Below are 25,373 nucleotides of genomic sequence, written 5' to 3'. Positions count from 1 at the left end.
TAAATCGATTGTAAATGCTCTTTCTCAGAGTATTCTTCAGTTGATGAAATCTCATCTTACATATCAAGCTATAAAGACTCAAACACCTTCTCTCACAATTATACGAATTGATATAATTAGTAAAAAAAAATGCACAAATAAACATCATTCACCCCCAGTAAAAAGTATGTAAAGTACTTGTGGCGGCATAAAATTGATAAAACGCTGACAAAAAAGCAGACTTTACTGCCTCCAAGTGGTCATACAACACACTGCAGGATTTTAACCACCCCCGAGTAAAGTCACGCCTTTCAAACGAGAGTTCCAGCCAATGAAAGAGTGGTGCTGGCGTAGCTAAATTTGCATGAGGTGTATTATAAATAGACAGGCTCTTCCGCTGCATCAACATCGGAGTAGATTTGGAACTGCGTTTAGACATGCCTGAACCAGTTAAGTCAGCGCCCAAGAAGGGCTCAAAGAAAGCCGTCACAAAGTCCGCCAACAAAGCGGGCAGGAAGAGGAAGAGAACCAGGAAGCAGAGTTACGCCATCTATGTTTACAAGGTATTGAAACAGGTCCATCCGGATACCGGCATTTCGTCCAAGGCAATGAGTATCATGAACTCGTTTGTCAACGACATCTTCGAACGGATCGCCTCTGAAGCGTCTCGTCTGGCTCACTACAACAAGCGCTCCACCATCACTTCCAGGGAAATCCAGACCGCCGTTCGTCTTCTGTTGCCCGGCGAACTGGCCAAGCACGCCGTGTCGGAGGGTACCAAGGCTGTCACAAAGTACACCAGCTCCAAGTAAATTTCTTTGGTAGAACCACAAATCAACGGCTCTTTTAAGAGCCATCTACATCGATCTAAAGGCTATTCCGTCTGTCAACAAGTCGTGTACTTTTAGATCAGGTTATCTGGTGTTGGGCTGTGTACTACAGGTGAACGAGAAAGCCCTCACAAACGTTCGCATCAATCGCGAATAAGTGTTCCTCTTTGGAACCTGAATGCCGCAGCCGCGCGCAGCGGAGAGAGGGGCGCTGCTTGGTAGTGCAGTAGACGACAGCATTTTTCGACCTCGCAATCAAGTGGCCGACGCTCTGCTAATGCAGACAATATTACAGTCTTGGTAAAGTTTAACAAAACAATACTGTAATGTAAAAACATACCATGGTGTTTGTCAATCTGCTCGCTCCTACCTCGTGTGTCTTGTCCAGGTGTTTCTCATTGTCTCGTCAGTATGCATGTATTTAAGTTGCTGGTTTTTGTTTAGTCCTTGTCAGGTCATTGTCGATGTATACATTGATGCTGTCATAGTCTGTCTGTGCCTTAGTGAAATCTCGTTGGTATGATTGTTTTGCTTCGTTCACGTTAAGGTTTACTTCCCCACTCATGCCGAGCCCTGTTTCCCCGCTCACGCCGATCTTTGTCACCCCGGGCAAGTCCTACCACGCTACCCTTGTCTCTGTTACAGCACAATAAACTCCCCTGAATCTTCCCACTGTCTCACGGTGTTGCTCTTTGGTCATTCTCGCCACTTCCCGACAAACAAGAGTTCTGTACCCCTAGCTTAGTGCTAATACTCCCCGTTAAGACTCTGACAGTAAGAATGCTACTGCCACCTACTGGAGTGAATATGCAATATTTTATTCTAGTACAGCAAACAAAACAAAAGTTCCATGGGGTCACACGCTCCCCCTGGCATCGCCCCACTATTTGAGGACTGCCCAAAACACGAAACTCATTATTCTTTCCGGTGAACGGTATTATCAGTAAACAGCAATGAAAGCAGTGCAAACCACATGTTATGCAGAGTAAAAACATCATGAAGTAACAATGGCCTGACAAACCACATTAGCAGAATACTAAGATTTCACCTTTCAAGCGGACCCACCTTTATCTTGTTACCCTTACTAGTTCCCAAGACATGACTTCTTGTAAATATTTTTTTTTTTTTTATTTACCACAATGACCTGAAAATAGGAATTATTTCCTCTTTCTGAAATGAGTGTGTGGCTCTTAAAAGAACCTTTGTGGGGTAGGCCTATAGAAACTGTCAAACAGCTCTACTTGGTCTTGGCCTTTTCACTCTTCTTGGGCAGAAGAACAGCCTGGATGTTTGGCAACACTCCGCCCTGAGCGATGGTGACGCGGCCCAGGAGTTTGTTGAGCTCTTCGTCGTTACGGACCGCCAGTTGCAGATGACGAGGGATGATTCTAGTCTTCTTGTTGTCGCGGGCCGCGTTACCGGCCAATTCTAGAATCTCGGCTGTCAGGTACTCGAGTACTGCCGCCAAGTACACGGGGGCGCCAGCCCCCACGCGCTGAGCATAGTTGCCTCTGCGGAGCAGTCTGTGGACACGACCGACCGGGAACTGAAGACCAGCGCGGGAAGAACGACTCTTGGATTTCGCCCTGACCTTGCCGCCGGATTTGCCACGTCCAGACATGATTCAATATGCGTAGATTAATATTTAGCTGTAATTTCACTTCCAGTACGCAGTGTATTTATAAGGAGACGTGCTACTCAGTGATTGGTTAAAGGATGCGGGAAAGCGGTTGTCCAATCAACAACAGCCACAAACTTCCTGTTTTGATGTCGACTTGTTCAGACAAGTATTCGCTGTAGGCTCAGGGAGTGCTAAAGCCGTTCTTTCCTATACAAATGCAATAAGTTTGCAATAACTCCTGAGTTTTCTGCCCCCTCGTTTTTTGTCACAAAATTAGGCTCTTGTTACTGGCTTCCAAGAAGAGACGGAAGAGGTTTTCTACTAAAAAAAAAGAGAAACGTCTTGATAAAAGTTTAGATGACCCCGCACTGAGTTAAAAATATTTTTGGTGTTTTATAGAGCATGAAATGACACACTGTCCAGTGTTTGTCAAACATTTTTATTTCACCCTGGAAATATGGTCACAGTACTTTTAACTTTTCAAAGCATTAGTATGCACAAACTATGTACATGTACTGCAAGTACATTCAACCAGCTAACTGCTAGCCAACATGTAGAAATAATAGCCAGACGACAGGTTGTCATTGAACAATTTACTCAAAATGTTGGTGATCCAGACCATTCTATAATGCTGCTGTTATGTTGCGGGCCATCTCAAATTTACATAATAGCAATTTAATTTATACGTTTTTTTTAAAACAAATGGGTCAATTAGGTGGATGAACTCAAATGTCTAAAACTTTTTCCACACACACAATATCACTAGTTCTCCCAAATATTGTTCACAAACCAGTCTAAATCTGTGATAGTGACCACTTCTCCTTTGCTGAGATAATCCATGCCACCTCACAGGTGTGCTGATTAGACACCATGATTAGTCCACAGGTGTGCCTTAGACCTTAGAAAACAGATTGGGGTAAGGGTTGATTTTTGTGAGGGGATTTTTTTTTTTCTTACAAGAAGAAAATTCTAGTGTTATGGTGGTCTTTTATAAGGGGGTATTGAGGGAGGATTTTTTTTTTTTTTTTACAAGAAGAAAATTATAGTGTTATGGTGGTCTTTTATATGGGGGTAATGAGGGAGGATTTTTTTTTTTTTGGACAAACGAGTAAAAAAAATAAAAATAGATGGGTCAATTTGACCCGTGACATAAGGTCAAGAAAGGTTTGCTGTTTCTAAGACAAAAAAAGACTTTGGGGGAAAGAAGTGGAGAAAAAAACAGGCCTTTTTTCCAGAGAAAATGTTTATTTATTTTACTTTTTATGAGGACAAAAATGTCTTTTTTGGAGTGGGGTGTGTGGGTGGGATGGGTTGTTGTTTTAGTGGGGGGAAAAAACATTGAGAGAAAAACTTTTGTCAATTGAACCCGCAACATAACAGTTGGGTAAAAACACGCACAAACAAATGAATTTGTGTAGGGAAGGTCAAAGTGCTTCATTGGAGTCAAGAAGTCAAATCAGAATTGAACATTACAACAATATAGTTTGTAAAAAGGTTTGTTTCTCAATAAATGGGCACTTGTCTAGTGACATCACAAGTGTCAAATTCTCGCCACCTAACTTATCAACTAAGGCATTTTGGGCTTTATGCGATCGAGAAGACAACAAAAGCCTTTGCGACACGCTTACAATTTCAGGTGGGCTGGTCCCGCCTTCTGCACTGAAAACCAGGCACTCATTAGTGGGATTAGCATCTTACGTCATAGGGGTCAACAGTTCATCATGCTGGTCCCTCAGTGCTCTTCATACAAGTAAACAAATAAATCATCTGATACGTGGCAAAAAAAGCTGTGAGTCTAAAACAGTCTGATAGCAAAGAGAAGTCTCTTAGACCTCTTGACACTTTCCTTATAGAACATACGTACACGTCATTTCAATGCACTTTGCATTGAGGTGCTGGGCAATTTGAAAAGTTGCTGGAGCAGATTGGCAGCTAGGCTCACACTGAAAAGGAGAAAAAAAAAAGACTACCACAACTACAGTAAATCCTAAGTGGTATACTTTCAAAGTACTGTTTTTTATTTCCATTGAAAACAGTTATGTTTTTTTGGGGAAGTGAAATGTTTATCAAGAAGTGAAAGTTACGGCCGAGAAAAAAAGTTGTACTTTGAGGAAAATGTACTTTTTGTCAGAGGCTGACACTCAAAAATCTTTTGAAAAAAACCCAACAGACTTTTCTTTTGGGAAAGTCCGATTTCTTCCAGAAAAAGTTGTTTTTCCTAGCAAATAAATTTTGACTTTGAGCAGTATATTTTTTATACATACAACAACAAAAAGTAATATACATACATACAAATTAGATTTATTTAAGAGAATTTATTTTTCTCAATTAGTCCTATACTTTAGGGAAATACACAATTTATGGACTTTCTTTTATGTTACACTTGTTCAAAAAACGTTGTTTCAAGAAAAATATGACATTGTCCTATTTTGTGAATTTTTGGTACAATTTTTCTTCAAGAAAAACTGAACCCCAAGAAAATGGGGTTGTCTTCATAATGAACTCTAAGTACTATTTTTTTCATGGAAAATTTTTGAGAAAAAGGGTTTGCCTTTGTAAAACAAAAGTAATATTACAACACTTGTAATTTTTTCAGGATCAAAGTTGTGTGTGTTTTTTTTTTTAATCCTCTTCAGTGTGGCTTGAAAACAACTTGGTACATTAAAGATGTGATGTTGTAAGAGAGTATCAGAACAAGATGGGCTTGCCGGCGGTCTTCTCCTGCACGTACGAGGTGAAGCGCTTCAGGAACTTGGGGTACTCTCTCTTGGCCACTGCTCGCAGCACCGAGGCCGGCGCCCAGCCTCCGGGATTCACTGCACACATGACAGAGACTTGCATTTTTCAAATTTTCAAAACCCTATTTTCTTTAAAAGATGCTAAGTTGTGTGTTTCGAGATTTTTTTCAATAAAATAAACTGTATTAAAAAACACTTTAAAAAACCTCTACATGAACTGACTTAAAATTTCAAGATTTTCCTCAGAATTAAAAAGTATTTTTTGAAGAAAGTTTGTATTTTTTCTGAGAAAAAAAAAAAAAAATTTCCGAATTATTTTTCAGTTGTACATAAAAAAAAAATAGATGTTTTTTTTGATAATGAATATGATGGCTAAAGACAGCCGAACATAGTATATAACACAAGGTGTGTTTGTAACTCACCATTAGCCACGTATGTGATTTTACATAGTACATTGTCTCTGCTGATCTCCTTGTCGCCCTCAGGTGGACTGACCAGAGTCTGGCAGATCATGGCGATGTTGATTTTAGCGCGCACGCAGCGGCTGCTCGGCTAAAAAAACAAAACGAAACAAAAAAAAAACGCAGTGTGGGTACATGTGTGGCAAAAAGAGGACGTTACGCTCCCTCTGCGCCTCGCAGCTCACCTGCACGTCGTGGTGGTCCACGGAGAAGTTGCACACCAGCCACGTGTCGGGGTCACTCTCGTTGCTGGCCACCATTTTGCGCATAGCCGACAGGTACAGAACGTCACGCTGGGAGGCGGGCCACACCCTCTGCGAGCGCACATTATTTACTCAGTTTCATTGTAGGAATTTATTTTGAACATTTTTTTAGGAAAAAAAAGTATTTCTTCATATTTTTGTGATTCTTGCTTTTGTGTTTAAGATTTTTTTTTTTTTAAATGACAGTTGTATTTTATTCAAGAAAAAAGGTTAGAAGAAAGTCACAATCTTTTAAGAAATTTGACCAAAAATGTCGAGTAGTCAAACAAGCAAACAAAATAGATTAGTCTTGTGGATGCTGCTGTTTTGGTTAGCAACTGCGTTAGCTACAGGGCAAATCATCAAATGTCCTATTTAAAAGGTCATTACAGTCACCTAAGAAACCACCAATCACTGTATTTCTTGCCTTCAAGTAGAGGCGTGGCCATACCTTGTGCGTCTGATAGACAATGACAGCGTTCTCTGACAGCGTCTCCACAATGTTGAAGTTCTCGATGGTGGCTGCGGGGGAGGCGGAGAGTAAGGTCACAATGAAACAAACCAACGCGTACTCGCGGGGTTCGCTGCGAAAATGGACGTACTCTCCCAGTCGTTGCGGTAGGCCGTGTCCCAAAAGTAGTGGCACACCTCATGTCCGGTCACACCCTTCACTGAGTGCGTGGCCTTGAGCGGGTCAAGCACGATGCCATTCTCCTCCACTTCCCTCCTGTACACCTGCACGCATTCGAAAAAAAAAAAAAAAATCAGTCAGGATCCACATCTCAACCAAACAAATAATACATGACAGGAGGTCACACGATGAATAGAAAATAAGAGCTAAATTATGAAATAATAGAAGCTTCTCCAAAGAGACTAAAGTGGCTCTTGAGAATACAAATTGAAATTGGATCATCGGAAACACAAGTTGTCCATTTAACATAACACCATATAACTTTGCTGGTCAAACATGCGTTAGCTTAATGCTAACACACAATGCAAAATGCTGTAGATGGGCTAACCACACTAGCATTGATGTTGCAGTGTTACTAACCCTTTAAAATGGAAATCAAGTCAGAAATTTCCTTTACAATATTAAGTTATATGCGCCCCCACTAGTCTAAACATTCTGATTAATATAGCGTTTGTGAAATAGGAATTAAGCAATTATGTATATATGATGATATACAAACTGTAATTCCTTAGATATTTTTAGTAAAGAAAAATAACACTGTATTGAGAAACAGCATAAAAAAATGTTAAAAAAAAAAAAAACAACCTGCTCTTATAAGAGACTAATTGCTGAACATGCTACACCTTTAGCATTAGCATGTTGAATATATGCTTTAGGGGCCGTGGCGAGTGAGCGATACCACGGAAGTCAAGTTGGCCGGTAAGTCTGTGTATGAGCGGCTGGGCATGAGTTGGGGCCTATAGCATCTTCCTTTTGCTTTTTATTTTTTATCAACTCTACTACTCTGCAATTGGCTGGTGACCAGATCAGGATGATGACCTGATGGAACAGGCTTTCTACATGTATTTACTTTTATAATTATTATTATTTCCTGTGAGGGAAAAAATGAGATGACAAACATTGCAACACACCTTCATCTCGCCTTCCTCCACTACCAGCTGCCAGTTAGCGTCACCGCCGACGTCCTGGAGCGAGTAGGTCATGTGACTCTGCACCATCTCCTCCACCTGCGAGTGAGGAAGCGAACGTGTTTCACATTTGCGGCGTTGGGACGTGCACAAGTGACAAAAAGAAAGACAGACAGATAACCTGCTCCGATAATCTGTGAGAGCCCGAGCTGGAGAAGATGTCTGCTGGTGGAAGTGGACTCGATCTCTGGATTCTGGTTTTCTCCGTCTGACACTGGAACACAAAAATGACAAAATAAGTATGTGCCATTTGCATGAGGGGGATGATAAATGTGGAGGTTCACTCACTCACATACATACATACATACATAGAGCGAGTGCAGAGTAACGGATACGATATTACATGACATATTAAATATTACATTAGTGTATCAGTGTAACGATCCCAGTCTGTGTTTGCAGTAAACAAATCTCATTTTCCCCCCAAATGAACCTACTATCATCTCACAATATACATCAATAATCATGCCCGAGAATGTACATTGTGACATTAGCCTGCAGCCGTTGCTTTCTGTAGACATAAAAAGAAGGATTACAGAGGATTTAACGTGGAATAATTTTCAGCACAAACTACGCTGAACTAAAATACTGTACATCCTATTTTCAAATCTTCTCTTTAGGTAAAATTGCAGTGGCAAACTAAAGTTTCTTCAGCATAATAATAATAATAATAATAATAATAATAATAATAATAATGTGTTTGTCCTGGTTCATGCATGAAAGGGTCATCATTTTTCCCATGACAGAATGAGAACAAGCTCTGTTATATTGTACTTGTGTACCTGTTCAATTTTGTCCTGACGGTCGAGAGCGGCTTCGACCGCATCGAAGAACTCCTCCTCATTGATGAGGCTGTTTGGACCCTCCTGTTGGAGGACGAGTCAACAATTGAGCTCACGATTAAAAGAAAAATGAAATCAAAATGGATGACTTGTTCGATGGCGACACCTCATAATCGGGACCTCCAAAGTGGGACTTCTTCTTCAGCTCGTTGAGGGCCGACTTGTAGCTTTCCTCGATTCTTCTTCTCTTTTCCATCTCCTGTGGCAACATTTGCGCGGTTTAAACATATCAAAACGTTCAACCTTTAAGGTGGCAATTTTAAAAATCATACGCCTTAAAGGCAATCAAACGACGTTGCTGTAAGTGTTGTTTCTATGATAGAGTTGAACGACATGATCGATTTGTCGGCTTCCTTCACACTAGCTCTGACTACAAACAATTATTTTGCCCTTCGACCCCTTATAAGTGCTATCAGTGTTGCGCACCTTGTCCAGCCTCTTCTGCCAGTTGTCCTCTCTCTTGACCATCAGGTCGATGCAGTGCGACAGGGTGGCCAGGATGCCGGCGGTGGTGGCCTTGAACGTGATGGCCTCGCCTTTGAAGTCGATGCCGTTCACTCCCTTGGGATTGGAGCACTGGAACACTGCGCGGCCGCAACGAGCCAAGCGTCAGTTTGGCAGGCGCGTGGGCAGGCATGAAAGGACTTATTTTGCCCGACTTACGTTTGTCTTTGGCGCTGCTGCTGTTGTGAAGAAACTCTCCATCGTTGCGGGTGCTGGGAAAATCGTCCTCGTCATCCTCCACGACTGAAACAAAAACAGGCTGTCATCTCACACGCACGCTAACTGACACACGGACGCACACAGAAGGGTGACAATGGTGCAGTTTCATCTTGACAACAGAGCGAGGGCGAGGGCGTGCCGGGAAGGGAACAAAAGGCGTAACGAGCGCAAGTGGCCGTGCGGGACTGTTCACAGAGACACACACACACACACACACACACACACACTCTAATACCACAACACCGCACATAAGCAAGAAGTATGGATTCCAACAAACACTGCCTCAGATTACAGTAAACGCTTGTGAATCGAGACCGAGACCAATGTGCTCTTTTTTTTTTGTTTTTTTGGGGGGGCTAAATCTTATGACATCTTACGGCGTATAGAAAGAGCACAACAGCTGGCAATAAGATCCATAAAAAAACCACAAGATAACTGTGACTATTACAGCTTACTGTGTTTGACTGCCTTAGATTGATAACTTTTGAGGACGTCGGCTTACTCTTGTCCCTCTGCAGTTCGTCCTTTGACACGCCGTCGGCACAGCCGTCAAAGTATCTCTGCAGCGTGTCCACCTGCCGGCACAGGATGTCTCGGAAGGTCTCCATCTCCGCCAACTTCTCCCTCAGGCTGTGACCCTTCTTGAAATAGTCAGCCATGTTGGAATGAACAAATGCAACACAGAACAGGAAGATGTCAAGGTAAACAACAACACAGGACATCTTAAAGAAAAAGCTGCTCGTTTTTTTTTTTTTTTTTTTGTAGGCTTCTTCCAACTCAGGAAGTGACCATTCTTTGTCTGCCAATCAACACAACGAAATGGTGCCTCGCTCTATCCCTAGACTATAAATAAACATCCCACTGTCCATTAATTGCCTAAATATATCAAATTTTACAGATTGTTCGGTTCATACGGTGATGTATCGAAGGGAGGATGAGTCCAATAGTCACCTTGAAAGAGGAAGTGGAGGTGGCCGAGTAGCCGCTGGTGGCCGAAGTAAGCGACAGCATGGAGCCGTGTCGCCGCAGGCTGGACTCGGAACCGTAGCCGGGATCGGCCTGGTGAAGAGAAGAAGCACGGCCGTCAAATAAAAGAAGAAAAAAAAATGCGCTGGCGAGAAAAACAGAATTTTCCCGGGCAAAAAGACCACTTCTAATACTAATACTTCTTCTATGACCTACAAAAATGGATGCTACTTCCGAGAGGACCTTTCTTATGCATACAAAACTACATAAGCCAGAAAAATATACCTGATTAATACATGCTTGTAACCATGGCAATGTTGCGTGCCCCTCTTTCTAGAGACACTTCCATGCTGCACCACCAGGGAGCAGCACAGACCCAGATCAACCCCCGCCAGCTGACAAAGGTAACTATAGGTCAATGACCAGGAGTTAACTCGGCTGGTAGATTCCAGCCTTTAGCGCCAAGCGCTCGCATGCGCCCATTAATCAGCTCAGACGTGACGAGTGCGCGTGTGCGAGGCCGCTACCAAGCTGTTTTGTGTGATAAGGAGGACGTAATCAAATGAGGGGAAGCAGCTTGTCGAGAAGAACTGATTGTTGTGCTCTCCTTACAGCACAGTGGCACTAATATACTGTAGCAGGCGGAATCCCAACAATTACATCATTTCACTTGTGTTGTGTTGTGTTGTGTTTCCACGGAGACTCGATGGTGGTCTGGAGAGTACTTTGGGGGTTGGGGGAGTTTTTAAGCGGTGACTCACTGTGGGTGGAATGACAGCAAAAATGTGTGTGTTTAGTGGATGTGCACGAGGGGTGAGTCATTTACCCGTGACTGGTCAGGAGGTGGGGGAGGGGAGCTTGGGACGGGTGGGGCGGGGGTTCCCAAAACTAAGCTCAAGTGAGACGTGAATGGCGTTCTCCTCATCTTGTCCACTCACGTCCTACGCACAGGCTTGCAAAATCACTCTAACATGCATGCCAGGCCAGTACTTGGCGATGTTACCGTAAAGATTCTCCGAACATAAACGGACATTGAGCCACTTCGGCACCACTTGCAAAATATTTTAGTCTAGGAAAAAAAACATGCTGTTGTCATGTCAACAAGCCAAAACAAGAGTTTTTAAAACACTTTTCAAGTAAACACTGCATTTTAATGTCCTTAATGCCGTATGGTTCACAGTGACAGTCAAAGCGATTCATGTCTCGCAGTACAATATGGCTAAAAGGACACTAAATTAAAACTAAACATACATAAGTAGAAAATAACATCTTCAAGGCTGTCTTGAAAACTTAACCCTGGTTTGAGATAATACATTAAAACCTGACCTGTCTTGAAATTTTAAACTGAAATGCCTTTAAATGCATCAATTTGACCCTACAACCGATTAATTCAATAGCCATCATTTCCCAACGGCACAAATCACACCTAAATACTTTACGCACAAATGGAATTGGATTGCGTTTCATCCAGAGTTGTTTTGGCATGTACAAGACACATTCTCAGCACACTTTGGAGACTGTAAGAGAAGTGACAATGTGTAATGACATTCAAAGAGGAAGTCATAATGACTTCCTAGTGGCTGGTTCTGGTCAATCATTTTCACTCTCCTAAGAGTTAGTGCCCACACACACACACACACACACAGATCCCTAAACGCACCAGTGGTGGAGGGATGAAAATCATAGCCTGGACTCCTCCCTTGTCTCTCGTCCCCTCTCTGACACGCTGATTGAAACACACACACACGCACGCACACACACACACACACACACACACAACAATAAACACACACTCATACACTCTTAAGTACCCTGTAAAGTGAATTCAGAGATTTGTTACATGTTTGAAGATCATTTTTTTTAGAGAGCCTCGTTGAGTGCACGCATGTCATGGTAGGAATTTTATATACCGGAGCAATTTTGTTCAATTTGGCAAGGTAGACTCTCCTCTGTGGTGTGTCACAATTAAAAGGCGTATTTCATTTTCACTTTACAGGGACTTTAATGGCGATGTGATAATGGCAAAGTGCACGCGGCTGACCCTGTGCAACTCGATGGAGTCGATCCAGAGGCGCCTGTGCTCGGGGTCCTGGGCCCTCAGGTACCACACGCTGTCGTTGACGCTGATGTCCAGCCTGCACTCGTCAAACTCGTGGGGCTGCGACAACAAAAAGGAAACATTGCTGTGATGTTTGCCTGGTTTGCGATAGACATCAGCTGCTAAAGAACACATGGACAGGAATGAAAGGAAAAGCTGAGTAAACACAGGGGGGGGGGGGGGGGTGCATGATGGCCAGCTCGTAGTGCGGTCAAACAGCTGTGTGTTTGTGTTTCTAACTAGAAAGTTAAAACCATAATTTTCATCACCAAACCATGCTTTAAATCTTAAATTCGGACCATAATCCTGATTTGAAACCCTACTTTTAAACCTGATTTGAATGTCTAACTCAGGCTTGAAACCTAACCCAGACTCCAAATCCTAATTTGAATCCCTAACCCAAGCTTCAAACCTTACTCTAAAACACTAACCCAGTCTTGACACCATAATTTGAAACCCCTTTGCACCCTATTTTAAAACCCTTACCCTTGCTTGAACCCATAACAATTGTTTAAAACCTAACCCAGGCTCTCAATCCAAATTTGAAAACTCACTCATCTCTAAACCCTAAATCTGTGTTGAAACCCAAATTTGAAGGGTTTCAGTTTTACCTCATGTAATTCGTATTCTAATCCCGCATCCCGTCTTGAAAGCCTCATACAAAGTCTTGCACCTAACTTGAAACCCAATTTGAAACTCGAGCCCTAGCTTTGAAACCCTCATTTGGAGTCGCAATCTTGAAGCCCTAACCATTTCAGCTCTCGCACAGCACAGTAAATAAGTAGTTAAGTAAGTAAAGTTTCGGTATTGGTTCTCATTTAAAAATGGACAGTGGTATAAAAAGAGGAAGCATGACTCAACATTTAGCACGTGTTGACCGTGAAAGTGAGAAGGAAGACGAGATGTGACGACAGAGAACACGTGATCATTTATTCCCCATCATGACAACGGAACTTGTGTAAATGAAGGAAGTAAAGGAAGTCACGAGTTACACTTCCTGCCTGCAGCAACTCTTTCTTTCACAACCTCCTTCCAGGCTCTATGTTTACCCCCTTTGACAGGTGATCCCTGACTATCGCTCCCTCGATTAGTACATTTAGTTGAGAAATGCCAGATGATGTAGAGGTGGAAGCGTTGCTCTCTCCACTCGAGCATATTTGCGTTGGAATGAGGCCTGGCAAAAGGGCGGGCGCAGGACGTGTAAGTTAATATTTACATTGGCCGGGGAGGGTCGAAGCTGTGCAAATACACTTAATGGCAACAAAACGGTTGTCTAGTCTAGTGCCTGGGAACAGTGACTAATTAAACTCAGTATTTGTTTGTACAGGACAAGGCAATGCCACTAAATGTGGTGAAAAGTCATCGATGAATCTTTGAGACGCCCCAAGTGACGGAGGGGGAGAGCAGCGGCACAAAAGACACATTCTCTACTCAGGACATCTGGTGATAAAGACAGCACGTTGGCCACGGGTGGACCACGGGGCACATATTTGGACCACGTGTACCTGTGAAACAACGGGCTAAAGTTTCTCCGCTGATTGCGCCCAGTCAGCATCGTCCGACGGGGATTCAGGAAATGAGAACCGTTTGGTGGATGGATGCTCCACATCTGATTCACATTTTTTGACACATGAGGTATTTGTGCTCATAAAGAAGTCACGGAAGACACTTTAGGAGATTCATTTAAGGGTGATTTGTGAAATTTGCCAAATTTTCCAAAGAAAATACAAATTTCAACACACTCTGGGCTCCGCAAGTAGCGAGCCGATCGCAAAGTCGCAACACCCTAAAGTATATGGGACAGGGTGTGCACTCGCTGATTTACAACAATTTGCCTAACGTGTGCTTCGATATTTGACTAAAGAATGGGACAGACAAACAGTGCAAACTATTTAGCCTTTAATTTGGAAAATGAAATGTAAAACCTTTTAAGAACATGTTAGATAATCTTATAATGTGCATCATTGAATTGAGCCCTCATCTTATTTTTGTCTTTGAAACCCCTGAAAGACTTAAAGATTAATTGTCCTTAAAGTGGAATTCATTTTTTTTTTCAAGAATATGTTCTATGCAAGCCCATTAGTTGAAACAGGGCATTCTGATTAATTTTGCGTTTGTTGGAATACAAATTAAGTACTCATTTTTAGCCATCTCTGGGGGCGGCCATTTTGTCTTCCGTCGACTAAAATTGACATCACAACTGCTCACAACGACCAATCACGGATCAGATTTAGAAAAGGTAAGCCGTGATTGGTCGTCGTGAGCAGTTGTGATGTCATTTTCAATCGACAGAAGACAAAATGGCCGCCAGCCAGAGATAGCTAAAAACGAGTGGATTAACACTTATTCCACAAACGCAATATTTATCAGAATTCTCTGTTTCAACTAGTGGGCCTGCTGGGAACATATTCTTGAAAAAAAAATGTTTGGGTTGATTTTAACTGCTTTAAATCTGATTTTGGAGTATTGTACATGCGGGCAAAGTGGCACGGTAAACATATCACGTGAGGTAAACTTATCATTTATGTGAGTGGGAAAACCCCAAAAATATATTTTAAGTTATGTCTGGGTAAGTCCCTTTGGGTTAAGAAAGCTTAAATGAGGAATGTGAATCGGTGAAACCCACTTGCGCCACGCGTGTGGCAGAGGCATGTGGTCGGAAGCACTCACCGTGACAACGGCCTTGCTGAGGCATAACGAGCCGCGGCAACCGTACTCGGTCTCATCCTGCGACTTGTAGTAGCTGAGCGTGTTGTTCTTCAGCACCACCCAGCGGTCCTGCCATCCGTGGATGTAGTTGGTCCACTGCGGGGAGCAAGAGAACCCGTCAGGAACCCAACACACATTGACTCTACAAGATTTTAAATACATATACCTTGAGATACGTGCGACCCAACTCACAAGTTTTTATCAAGATACGAGCCGTTGTTTGCCGCGCACTGCGGTGTATTGCGTGCAGACTCATTTCCGCCTATTACACGGCTTCGTCAGCACATGGTTTTATTTATTGCATCACTCATGGCGCTAAGACCTCCGAAAAAGTGTTTGGTAATATGGCGTAACATAGTCAATTGCTTTTGCGAGGTATTAAAGGCTTTTTGTCTGATGGGTGGGTTGCCGTGAGTGACGGCCATGCATGTTCCATTTTATTTACCAACACATACGTATATAATACAACGAAAATGGTGTTTGGTATTTTGCTTCATTTCCTGAAAATGTGTCATTTTGGAGATGCGGGGATTCCGGCCAAGAGCAACAATATACGGCATTAATTTTACCAAGCAAATGGTTCAGTAAATAGACTTCCGCAGCTTCTTGCAAGAGTTCTCATTTTGGATTTGTGTGTTTCACTGTTTGTCCCATTCAATAAACGGCTGAATGTGCACCATTCACTGCCGCTCTCCCTGTCCACATGCGAGGACGTTACAGGAACTTAATTGCCCCACAGTTTTTCACTTAAGTGGCTGCGTATCTGAAGGTTGCTCGTACCGCAAACTGGACTACACAGCAGCACCTATTAAGGCCACTTGGTGACAGTATAGCTCTGTAACCACCTCCCTCTTCCTTCTGCATTATGCGTCTTCAACTGGGGAGTAGTACTACTTTATTTTAGTTCCATTTTAATACAGTCGTTACCTTTTTCACACTTGTATGGCAGTTATCAATGTTAAACTAGTGCTTAAAACGTTTGTTATTTGGGTAGTTACACTGAATCCAATGCTATGACGGCCATTTTGAATCTTACTGCAATGTGGCATTTTGTGTGGCCGTGGTAATTAAATTTTTTTTTTTTTTTTTAAATCACTTACAGCACGTTAATTTTTGCAGCAGATGCTAATGTACTTCCTTAAAACAGTGAGTATTGCTTCACTTTATTTCAGTTTTATTAAACAGTGGTTAACCTTTGCATGGGACATTTAGAAGTTACTCAAAGTATTCAGCCTGTACAGTCCATAAAGGTTTTCTAAAGGTCTTGTTATCACCATACTTATCACCAGATGTAAAGCCAAATGGAAGAGGTGTGTGCAACTGTCTGCCAGCTGCAACTTCTTTAATCCCCCCGGCGAGGCTTCAATGACGCACGGTGGATTTTGCCTGTGCCACCGCAAAGCAGGTGAGCTCCTCTCCATGTGGATGTGCACATAAATCTAACAGTGTGCGTGGTTAGCAGGTCAGCACACAATTTGCTATAAAACCGGTGGCGACATTGTTTATTTACTACACTGCATGGAAGTGTTTATTTGAAGCAAGGGATTTAATGGAGAGGTCTTTATTTGTTCACCTGTTAGGGCTGCAGGATTTTGAAAAGAAAAAAAAAAACATTGCCATGTGCGTTATCGGTGTTGAATAATGCAATATTGATTTTACTGTGATATTTTAACATGTACCTAAAAAAAAATGAAATTTTTACCATCTAATGAAACATTTTTTTTTTAATGTAGCAAAATAAGAAGGCTCAATTTATTCTTAGCCAATTGTACTGTAACTGTAATAAAAACACAATACAATAACATTTTATTTGTATAGTGCATTTGACAACAGCTAGAGCTGTAACAAAGCACTTTACATACAAACAACACCAAACTCCTCTGTTCTTGGTTTTTGTAAAATGAATTTCGCCCCCAAAAATGCAACTTACACTTTGGGGCGACTTATATGTTGTTGTTTTGATGTATCTTTTGATTGGTGCGACTTATATTTATAAAAATATGGTATCTGCTTACTACGGGCGGACTGATCTAAATATCACTATCAACGTTATGAAATGGGCTATATAAATAAAATTGTATTGTATTTATTAAAAATGATCAATTTGAGTACACATCCACTATTATTTAACATAATCAGTACAGGATATTGGCATATCTGTGATACTGGCCATGTATTTATTTGGTATAGGAGCAATACCAAACCTTGCAGTATTGCACACCACTAATACTGCTTTGCCAATTTCCATTACTAATAAGAATGTGCTGAGTGCTCTGCTTTAGTCAACTCTATTTACGTTTTTACTTACTGTACGGCCCTAGGAACATGTATGATTTTATTAATTTGGAGTTAACATTGTAATGGGTTAAGTAGTTTTATATGTCCATGGAGCAGGCATGGATAAAGCTCCATACCATTACAAAACACTGGTGGTTCAGTGGTAAAATATTCACGTCTTTGTTGTACTTTCAAGACCGCTGAACAGCGGATTTGAGGATTACCGGTAAATTAAATCTTAAAATCCTTCGTTTTTCAATTATTCCGACACGCTGATACAGTAAACATAGATAAATCATGAGCCAAACTTGTCAACAATCTGAACTGCTACCCCATTTATTGAGATATTCTGAAATAGGATTGGGCTGGAGGTTCTTATTCGAAGTAAGGTGTCTAATGGAGATGAGGTTTTTATTTTTTACTCTAGTTCTCACGGTGGTTGAACTTGATTTATTACCGGAGGAATAAAGTTCCTTGCTATTTTTGTTTTCCTAAACACCACAACCAAACCAGCTCTTCATTAAACACGTGTTGTCATTTAACACGATATAAATAAAGTTGCGTGGCAACGTTTTAAATCAAATCCTGGAGGAAATGACACCACTTGATAACGAAGACCAAGGAGACTCACCTTGCTGAGCACTCCGCTGAACACGCCGACGCCCACCAAGTTCCCCGTGTCCTCTCTGGGCTCCGAATCCTCCTCGGAACCGGACGAGTTCCAGCTCTGATTGTCCGACATGTCGTTGGTGGTGTTAGCGCGCTAGGGTGGGCTACTAACACTAATTCTGGACGTGAAATTGGGACAACAGCTCACCGAATCATGTCGGGGAGAAAAAAAAGGACAAAATGCCGAAAAAAAACGGGCCTCGGTAGACGGACGTAAATCCTTCTATATGGTTCATTCGATGCGGTTTATGACCGCCTGTCCGCTGATCGCCATGTCTTGACTTGACGTATCGTCTCTGCCGTCCTTCCTCTTCTCTAACCAGCGCGTGCTCCAACGTGAGGTTGTGCGTGCGTGCGCGCGCGCGCGTGTACGTGTGTGTGGCCAGAGTGGGGCGCTGGCTGCCGTGACGTAATCAAAGCGCTTCCTGAAACGGTGAGGCCGGCCCCGCCCCCTTTGTGTCGATGCCACTGGAAATAGAAGAGGGAGACTGATTTAGCAACCAATCACGCTGAATGGAAATCCCCAAACTCAAATCGGCCAGTGTCATCGCGATATGAAAACGACAAAACATTTTTGGACTGTGTTATCAACGCACGGGCCATAACTGTAGACACACCTGCATGATCTGATGCTAATATAGCAATGTCTATGGAGGTTGCTTAATTGGTGCGGATGATGTGATAAAATCATAATATCTGGATTCAAACTAATTTATTGAATTGTTAATAAAATTAATTCTGAGTCTGTAAGTAGGTATGAATCATTATGTTGACTATTTTTAACAATCCTTTGTGACACACGAGTTACATGCAGACAAGTGCATTAGAGTGCAGTAAATTAGAATATTGTGGGGAAAGTCAATTTATTTTAGTACTGTAGTTCATTTCAAAAAGCACTACACACAGAGTGAAATATTGAATAATTTGATAATTTTGCCGATTACATCTTACGACTGACAAACCCCCAAATTCAACACCTCAAGAAGTTACACAAGAAACATGAAAATTAGTTTGAATACACAAGTTAGACAGGCAGTTGCCTGTGTGTATTTATTTAATATATTCACTTTTTAGTACTCGAATATTACAGAAATTAAAATGAGTTGTCTAATATAATTACATAATGGCATTTTTATTTATTTGAAAGAAACTGTATATTTAAAATTAACACTATTTTAGGTCTTATTCAGTCAGCCTGTTTTATTTACTTTATCTGTTGTGCTTTATTTGATTTTATAAAATTCATAATAGATTTTGACTTTGTATGATTAGATATTTTTTTAATAGGATTGACATTAAAATTAAAGTGTGGTAACTTGCAGTACCCAAGAACTGCACTTCCATGCGTTGGATTCTATAGGGGGAGTTAAAGTTTATTCCATTTTTATGAGACATAACTCAACAAATTAATGTGAAAAAAAACAAAATATGAAATTATACTCTACATATAGCACTTTGCTAAAGTCTTGAGCCACTCCCAACTCGTCGTCGGATCTTCTTCTAAAGTGCATAGCATTGCATATACATTTCCTGGAATAAAAAGTAATCCAGTAAAGTGTCCATGTGCTTCCCTCCCCTATGCTTGAAATAAACCATTGCCTAATGAGTCACGCTGTAATCCCTGGGCCCTCTTCCGCAAACGTTAACACCAATAATACGCTAGCACTGTTGATATACAGGTATGTTGTGTGCGAGAGGGAAGGGGAAAGCGTTTAGCCTCGTCACGAGTTCTGCGGGTTCTACGGTCATACGGTGGAGTCACCAGACCTCCAAAACCGCAAGGCTTCCATTAGCTGCACAATGTAACGCTTCTCTCTTGCTGGGAAGGAATGCAGCAGAGTCTGGAAGTTTATGTTATTCAACTTCACAGGTGATAAGGCACTTATTTGAGAAGAGGCCTTTATTTTATATACAAAGGCACTTACAATGAGATATTATTGCTGCATTTGCTGCTTCACACTTTCAAATAATTAGATGTTGTGGCAACAAAAAGTAGCCTTAGATGGGTACTAGTATGTATGGTGGTGATGGTATGGTTCACACATGGATGTTTAGCGGTTAGCTGCTGACGCTACTTTAAAGCATGTTGCGAACCAAAACAGCAGCACCTACTGAAGCACAGTCTCTCTAATGAATTAAAGTGTGGAACATGACCGCATGTTCTAAACGTGTGCAGTTATGCGAAGAGAATGTCTTTAGCAAAGGTTAGCCTCGACCCGTGTTCTGTTTTTTTTTTTTTTGGGGTGTTCCAGGGAGCGTTTCTGTATGCCACATTTGCTTGACATAAATTGAAATCTAACGAACATTACTTCAGATTCTTCCAAAAACAAATGCATTTGAACCATTAAATATGTACCTTCCCTCTGATGCACCAACACACCCACCATCAAAAGTTAGAGAAAAATATTTTTCCCATCCCTAATTATTTTCAGGTCTGTGTTGACATGTTAAGTGGAAATGAGGAGGCATTTATTTGTTTGCTTATTTGTTCAATGGGCGGCGATTAATTCAGGCCAGGTGACAAATCTCAATATTTTCACACACTGGACACTTCATTCGATACACTGTCTTTTCACCTTTTCCCTACATCTGTGATTCACTCTGAGGCCCTGAGACGCGAATGAGTCATATTGAGTAATCAGATTAGATTAAATCATATCCTCTTTCCACACGCTCAGTGGTCAGTGCACAAGGCACACGTGAGACAAAGGGAGGCCTGAAATATTTGACCACAAAGAATGGTGTCACACTCTCACTAATCGAAAGTGCACATTACAAAATTATTATTATTGTTATTATTTTTACCAAAGTTATTTTCTGCTGTGATGGGGCCAAGTTAACTGGCATGGTTGTTCCTATTTATGAGCTCGTGGCGCCCTCTGTAGCAATTACTTATGTAGTGCATGAGCGGTTGCATTTTATATTATGGCAGTGCGGCGTCCCTGGATGATTTTCTCCACTCACATTATTGCACGTTTCTTCTTCTACTACTTCACTCATCCCTGTATAAATTAACGGATCAAATAAATGGGTAGGTTGTGTACCATTCTTTAAACTAAACGTGACATAAAGAAAAACATTTTTATTTTATTTTTTATGGAATTCAAATTCAACTGTAATACATTTTGGAATAGCAAACATATATTGGAATAAAACAAAACATAACAATAAAGAAAATGAGATGGTCCAATCAATCGTAGTTTTTAATAATTTGGAAATATTTCACAAATTCCGCTAGGGTATGTCAAGTTATGAGCACAACTGCAGCCTACTCTGTTACCTGATAGTCATATTTTGTATGGCTGTTCATTGTAGTCAATAGTATTTTTTGGCATGTGCAATATGTGCGGTCGGATAGGGCTGGGGTAGACTGAGTATGAGGGGCAGGGTTTGCTAGGTGGGACGCCAACACAAATTTACCAGATTTGGACAAGAGAAGTTTCAGCCCAACAATAGTGATACGCCTGTGACTATTGTTATAATGTCTGTCTACATGTGTTGCTGCACTGTTTCTGTTCAAATATCTGTTGCTTAAAGCATTATAACATTGCCGTATTGATTCCATTTGTCAGCCCATCTATGGAGTTTTGATTGTTTGTTAGCATTAAGCTAAGCGTACTTTCCTAAGGCAAAGCTATGTGGTTGTTTTAAAAACATGATGTGTAATTCTCTTATTATATGTTTAGGTTGAGAGTAAATGTCAACTGGGAGTGCTATTCAACAGCTTTAAGCTTTTTTTTTTCTGCCAAGCTGCTAAGTTAGGTCACTAGGCACCACTATATTTGCAAGTCAATAAATGAGTCCCCATGGTGTCATCTGTGGGATGTGTTAGGGTACGCACTGATGGGCTCGCATGCAAAAAATGATGAGTCAAATGCAATTGATGATCTGCTTTTCAATGACTCAGCATTCTTTTGTATGTCGTACCAGCTTGTCCCCCACCCTCCCCCTCCACTTCGTCGCGTTAAACTCAACGGAGCAGAATGTCATCGAGCGGCGCGTGAGTCATTTTTCAGGGGCGCAGTAACGCTTTGACCTTCGTGGGACAGGCAGGTTTCTGCCAGCTCAGCAACTTCCCCCATTTTCCTGAGTGAGAAAGGGGACAAATGACAAAAATGAGCAAAGATTGAGGCGTGTGAGGAACAATAAAGCGGGTAAGGCTGGTAATCGAATTGCGCGTCGACTTATTACCTCCACTAAGGCCGAAAAGTTAGAAGTTGGTGGCCTGCGCTCAACTCAAAGCTGTAAATGTTCTGTATTAACTGTAAAATGGGGTTGATGCAGCATGATGATCAGCCAGCAGGCTACACTGTTGCAACACACCTTGTATCTGCATGCAGACGGCCAACAAAAGAGGAATACAAACCCCGCTATTTGTGGGTGTAGTAGTACACATCTGCAAAAAACAAGTGCACTAAGAAGCCATTAGCCAAAATAATATCACACACAAACGCACACTCTCCGAGCTGTCGCCTCCTTTCAGAGGAGAGCACTGAGGCGAAGACATGCCCGTCGCATCATCCCCCGTCGCCACCCAAAGAAATTCCCAGCTCTGAGTCACACATGATGCTTCGCTGTCATGCGGAGGAGGAGGCAGAGGAGGTGCGGGGAGTCAAAACTGCCTTGCAGGAATCTCCGCCGTTTCACTTCATCGCTTAGCCATCCGCCGCATCCTCCCTGAAACAGGCCTCTCAGCAGATCAAAGATGAGCTGATGAAACAAAAGGAAAGAGCGTCTTTGTTTATGATGCTTTAGCAACTGTTATGACTGAGTGAAAATGTGATTAAAAAAAAAAACAGTGGATTGTGTACATGATAGACAACAACAGGACGACTGCTCGTTATTTATCAACGTCTTCATCCCTCGGACCGCGCAACCTCCGGCTGACGAGGAGGGGAAGCAATTAACATCATTGTCACAAGGCCCATCTATTAGCCTCCATCTTAATGAGAGATGACAAATTAATGAGTGCATTTCTGTGTCACCTCCTACACTCGCCTGAGTGTTTGGGTAAGATGGATGAAATGGTTTACAGGTACGCTGTGATACCATTTGTGGGTTCGTATTACCCACTAAAAATGTAGTTATCGTTACTACCGTATGTAGTAGTTGACTTTTCAGCCAAGGTAAGCTGTTTTTCAACTTCAGAAAACAGGTGAGCCATGATTGGTTGCTACCTGAGCCCTGAGCAACTGTGATGTCATTTTCAGTCGACAACAAGTGACAAAATGGCTGCCCCCTGAGATGGCTAAAAATGGGTGGATTTTGCAATCCAGAAAGCAATATTAATCATAATGCCATTTTTAGACTAGTGAAGGCGCATTGAATGTATTGTAAAGAATTATTTGGGTTGGCATCCGCTTTAAGATCACTCATAGTCACGTTTTTGCTTGCAACATGAAACTACAACAAAAGCTCTCTCTAAAAAAAACCAAAACCAAAAAAAAACATCTATAGCAATTTTTTGTAAAGTTCCGTTTGCTCGGGCATTCAGCCTGCTGCTTTCAATGGCCCACTTTTTTTTTTACAGTTTCCTGCGGTACTGTGCGGTGGAATAAATGGAGAGAACCCGGTGGATTGAGACAGCTACGTGTGTCGCCATACTGCCGCCCACCCCACGCATGCCACTTGGAATTAACTCATGCTCTACAACACGTTCTCACGCTCGGACCTGTCAGCGCTGACGCCCACTCGTGCACAGATGTCAGCGTGTTGCATGCGATTAGTGTCGTAAAGTTGTGCTGCGTGTCGGGAAGTTATGCTGCTCATTTTTCTCCTAAGCATTGCCAACTTGGCGAATTTTCGCAAATTGCCCAGTACACTACTGTATTTTCATCTTGGTCACAATGGTGGCACTCGAAGATTCAAATAATTTTTCTGGTGGTACTTGATGTTAAACATTTCAGAATCACTAACTTAACATAATTTTCACATTATCTGTCAAGTAACTATTTATACTAAAGTGTATCTGTGGACGATGCAATTCAATAGTGTGGTCATGGAATGGTTGGGATTAGGGGGGGGGACAAAGAGTGATACTTGGTTTGAATAATATTGTCATTTATCTTTTCTGTATGCGAAATGGGGGAAAATAAAAATAAAAACAGAAATCAGAGTTTTGTAAAAGTAATATTTAGATTTCATTTTAAGGCCATACTTTTGAGTTAAATTTGACAGGTATTTACGGTAAAACACACAGACAAATGGCAGTGAAATGAGAAATCCCAAGCATTTTAAGAATCTATCATCTGGTTTTAACTCATTTAGTGCCAACGACAGTTTTATATGTCTTGACATAAATATATCTTTGAGATTGAATGAGTTAATCAATAAATATGTATTTAACTCATTCACTGCAAAAGAGATATTTATCTGTCTTTTCACAATCCAGCCATTCAATCCCAGGAATTTATTTATATATTTTTAAAATATTTTTCCAACATTTGGGTAAAAGAGGGTCTAAAATTGTCTGGCACTGTTAAAATCACTCTGCAGAAAATTTCTAAACTCGGTTGTCCCCCAACACACGGAGAGACACACACACACACACACACACACACACACGAGTGACCGTTTGCGTCACGACTTGGTCCCAGGAGCAAAGGCACTTGACATTTCAGCATTTACAAGAGTTTTACGCACAAGTGACAATGTGGGTAAAAGGCAAAATGTTAGACAGTAGTCTAAAATAGTCTTATAGCCTTTGTGATGCCAAACAGAATCTCTTCAGGATTTCTTTGAGTCCCTGTAAAGTGAAAATAAAAATGTCTACATTTGACACACCGCATAGAAGAGAGTTGATAACGCGCCTACACAATTTGAATGAAAAAAAAAAAAAAAAAGCCAAGTAAATGAAATTTGGTTTTAAAATGGTGAAAAAATTCATACATTCTTTCAGCTCTAAGACGCTGCGGGGACATCCACTCCGGCTCAACTTTCAAATGTCATTAAATACGTTTGTAAGGCTAGCACATGCCTAGCTGCGGAAATATATCTACTTAAAACCATGGGTGGCTGGAATATATCCTTCTGAGTCATTGCTGGATTTTTCCATGCTGCGATGAAAGGCACTAGCCACCAGCTAGCTTGCATTCTAAAAGGCTTCTGAATGCAGCGGACGGGTGGTGACGGCGTCCAATACGTCACCAACCTTTCCTGGTGTTTTGTCACGTGTGGTTCAACATGACACACGTAGGCGAAATTAATCGTTTGTTAAACACAGCGGCACACGTTTTTCAGGTAGTACATGATAGACATTTGAACACATACTTGCTGCTAGTTATAAAACCCACAACACTTTGTGTTTCAACATATTACAGTAGCCCATATAAGAAAATAAACAACACTTGGGAATTTAAATAACAATACTGAGCTGTTCTGTAACTAGTGTCATCCAGGAAAGACTCACTTTTGGTGTTGTAGGCATAGCTTGCCAGCTATCTGCATGCTGCAGTGGTAGAAATGGGCCTTGTAATAAAAACAAAGTAATTTGCAATTGCGCTGGAAAACAACTGATGCAAGAAGGCACTCAAGTTTTTATTTAGTGGGGGAGGGTATTT

General features: G+C 41.5%; 3 protein-coding genes across 6 annotated transcripts; 1 reads left to right on the top strand and 2 right to left on the bottom strand.

Annotated features, from left to right (window-relative positions):
• The first annotated feature begins 395 nt into the window (after nucleotides 1-395).
• LOC147135559 (histone H2B 1/2) lies at nucleotides 396-1,471 on the top strand. The gene has a single exon (XM_086053651.1). The coding sequence runs from the start codon at nucleotides 417-419 to the stop codon at nucleotides 789-791; it is 375 nt and encodes a 124-aa protein (XP_085909777.1). The 5' UTR covers nucleotides 396-416; the 3' UTR covers nucleotides 792-1,471.
• Nucleotides 1,472-1,606: 135 nt separating this feature from the next.
• LOC147135558 (histone H2A.J) lies at nucleotides 1,607-2,444 on the bottom strand. Its single transcript, XM_086053650.1, has one exon. The coding sequence runs from the start codon at nucleotides 2,428-2,430 to the stop codon at nucleotides 2,047-2,049; it is 384 nt and encodes a 127-aa protein (XP_085909776.1). The 5' UTR covers nucleotides 2,431-2,444; the 3' UTR covers nucleotides 1,607-2,046.
• A 409-nt stretch (nucleotides 2,445-2,853) lies between these two features.
• LOC147135557 (ceramide transfer protein-like) lies at nucleotides 2,854-18,217 on the bottom strand. 4 transcript variants are annotated; one of them, XM_086053796.1, is made up of 17 exons: nucleotides 17,777-18,217; nucleotides 14,830-14,964; nucleotides 12,103-12,219; nucleotides 11,722-11,787; nucleotides 10,047-10,154; nucleotides 9,598-9,736; nucleotides 9,036-9,119; nucleotides 8,799-8,956; nucleotides 8,479-8,571; nucleotides 8,313-8,396; nucleotides 7,652-7,744; nucleotides 7,474-7,569; nucleotides 6,474-6,606; nucleotides 6,323-6,393; nucleotides 5,815-5,943; nucleotides 5,591-5,720; nucleotides 2,854-5,246 (listed from the first exon to the last, which is right to left on the bottom strand). In XM_086053796.1, the coding sequence occupies exons 1-17, from the start codon at nucleotides 17,885-17,887 to the stop codon at nucleotides 5,119-5,121; spliced, it is 1,875 nt and encodes a 624-aa protein (XP_085909922.1). In that variant the 5' UTR covers nucleotides 17,888-18,217; the 3' UTR covers nucleotides 2,854-5,118. The 4 variants fall into 4 exon arrangements, with proteins under 4 accessions (XP_085909922.1, XP_085909923.1, XP_085909925.1 ...); XM_086053797.1 differs by having other exon boundaries at nucleotides 9,598-9,733; XM_086053799.1 differs by lacking the exon at nucleotides 11,722-11,787 and having other exon boundaries at nucleotides 9,598-9,733.
• Nucleotides 18,218-25,373: the final 7,156 nt, after the last annotated feature.

The sequence above is a fragment of the Filicampus tigris genome, chromosome 15 (assembly GCF_054856515.1).
Source record: "Filicampus tigris isolate MCC_2025a chromosome 15, RoL_Ftig_1.0, whole genome shotgun sequence".
Taxonomy (NCBI): domain Eukaryota; kingdom Metazoa; phylum Chordata; class Actinopteri; order Syngnathiformes; family Syngnathidae; genus Filicampus; species Filicampus tigris.
This window is presented reverse-complemented; position numbering and strand designations above follow the sequence as displayed.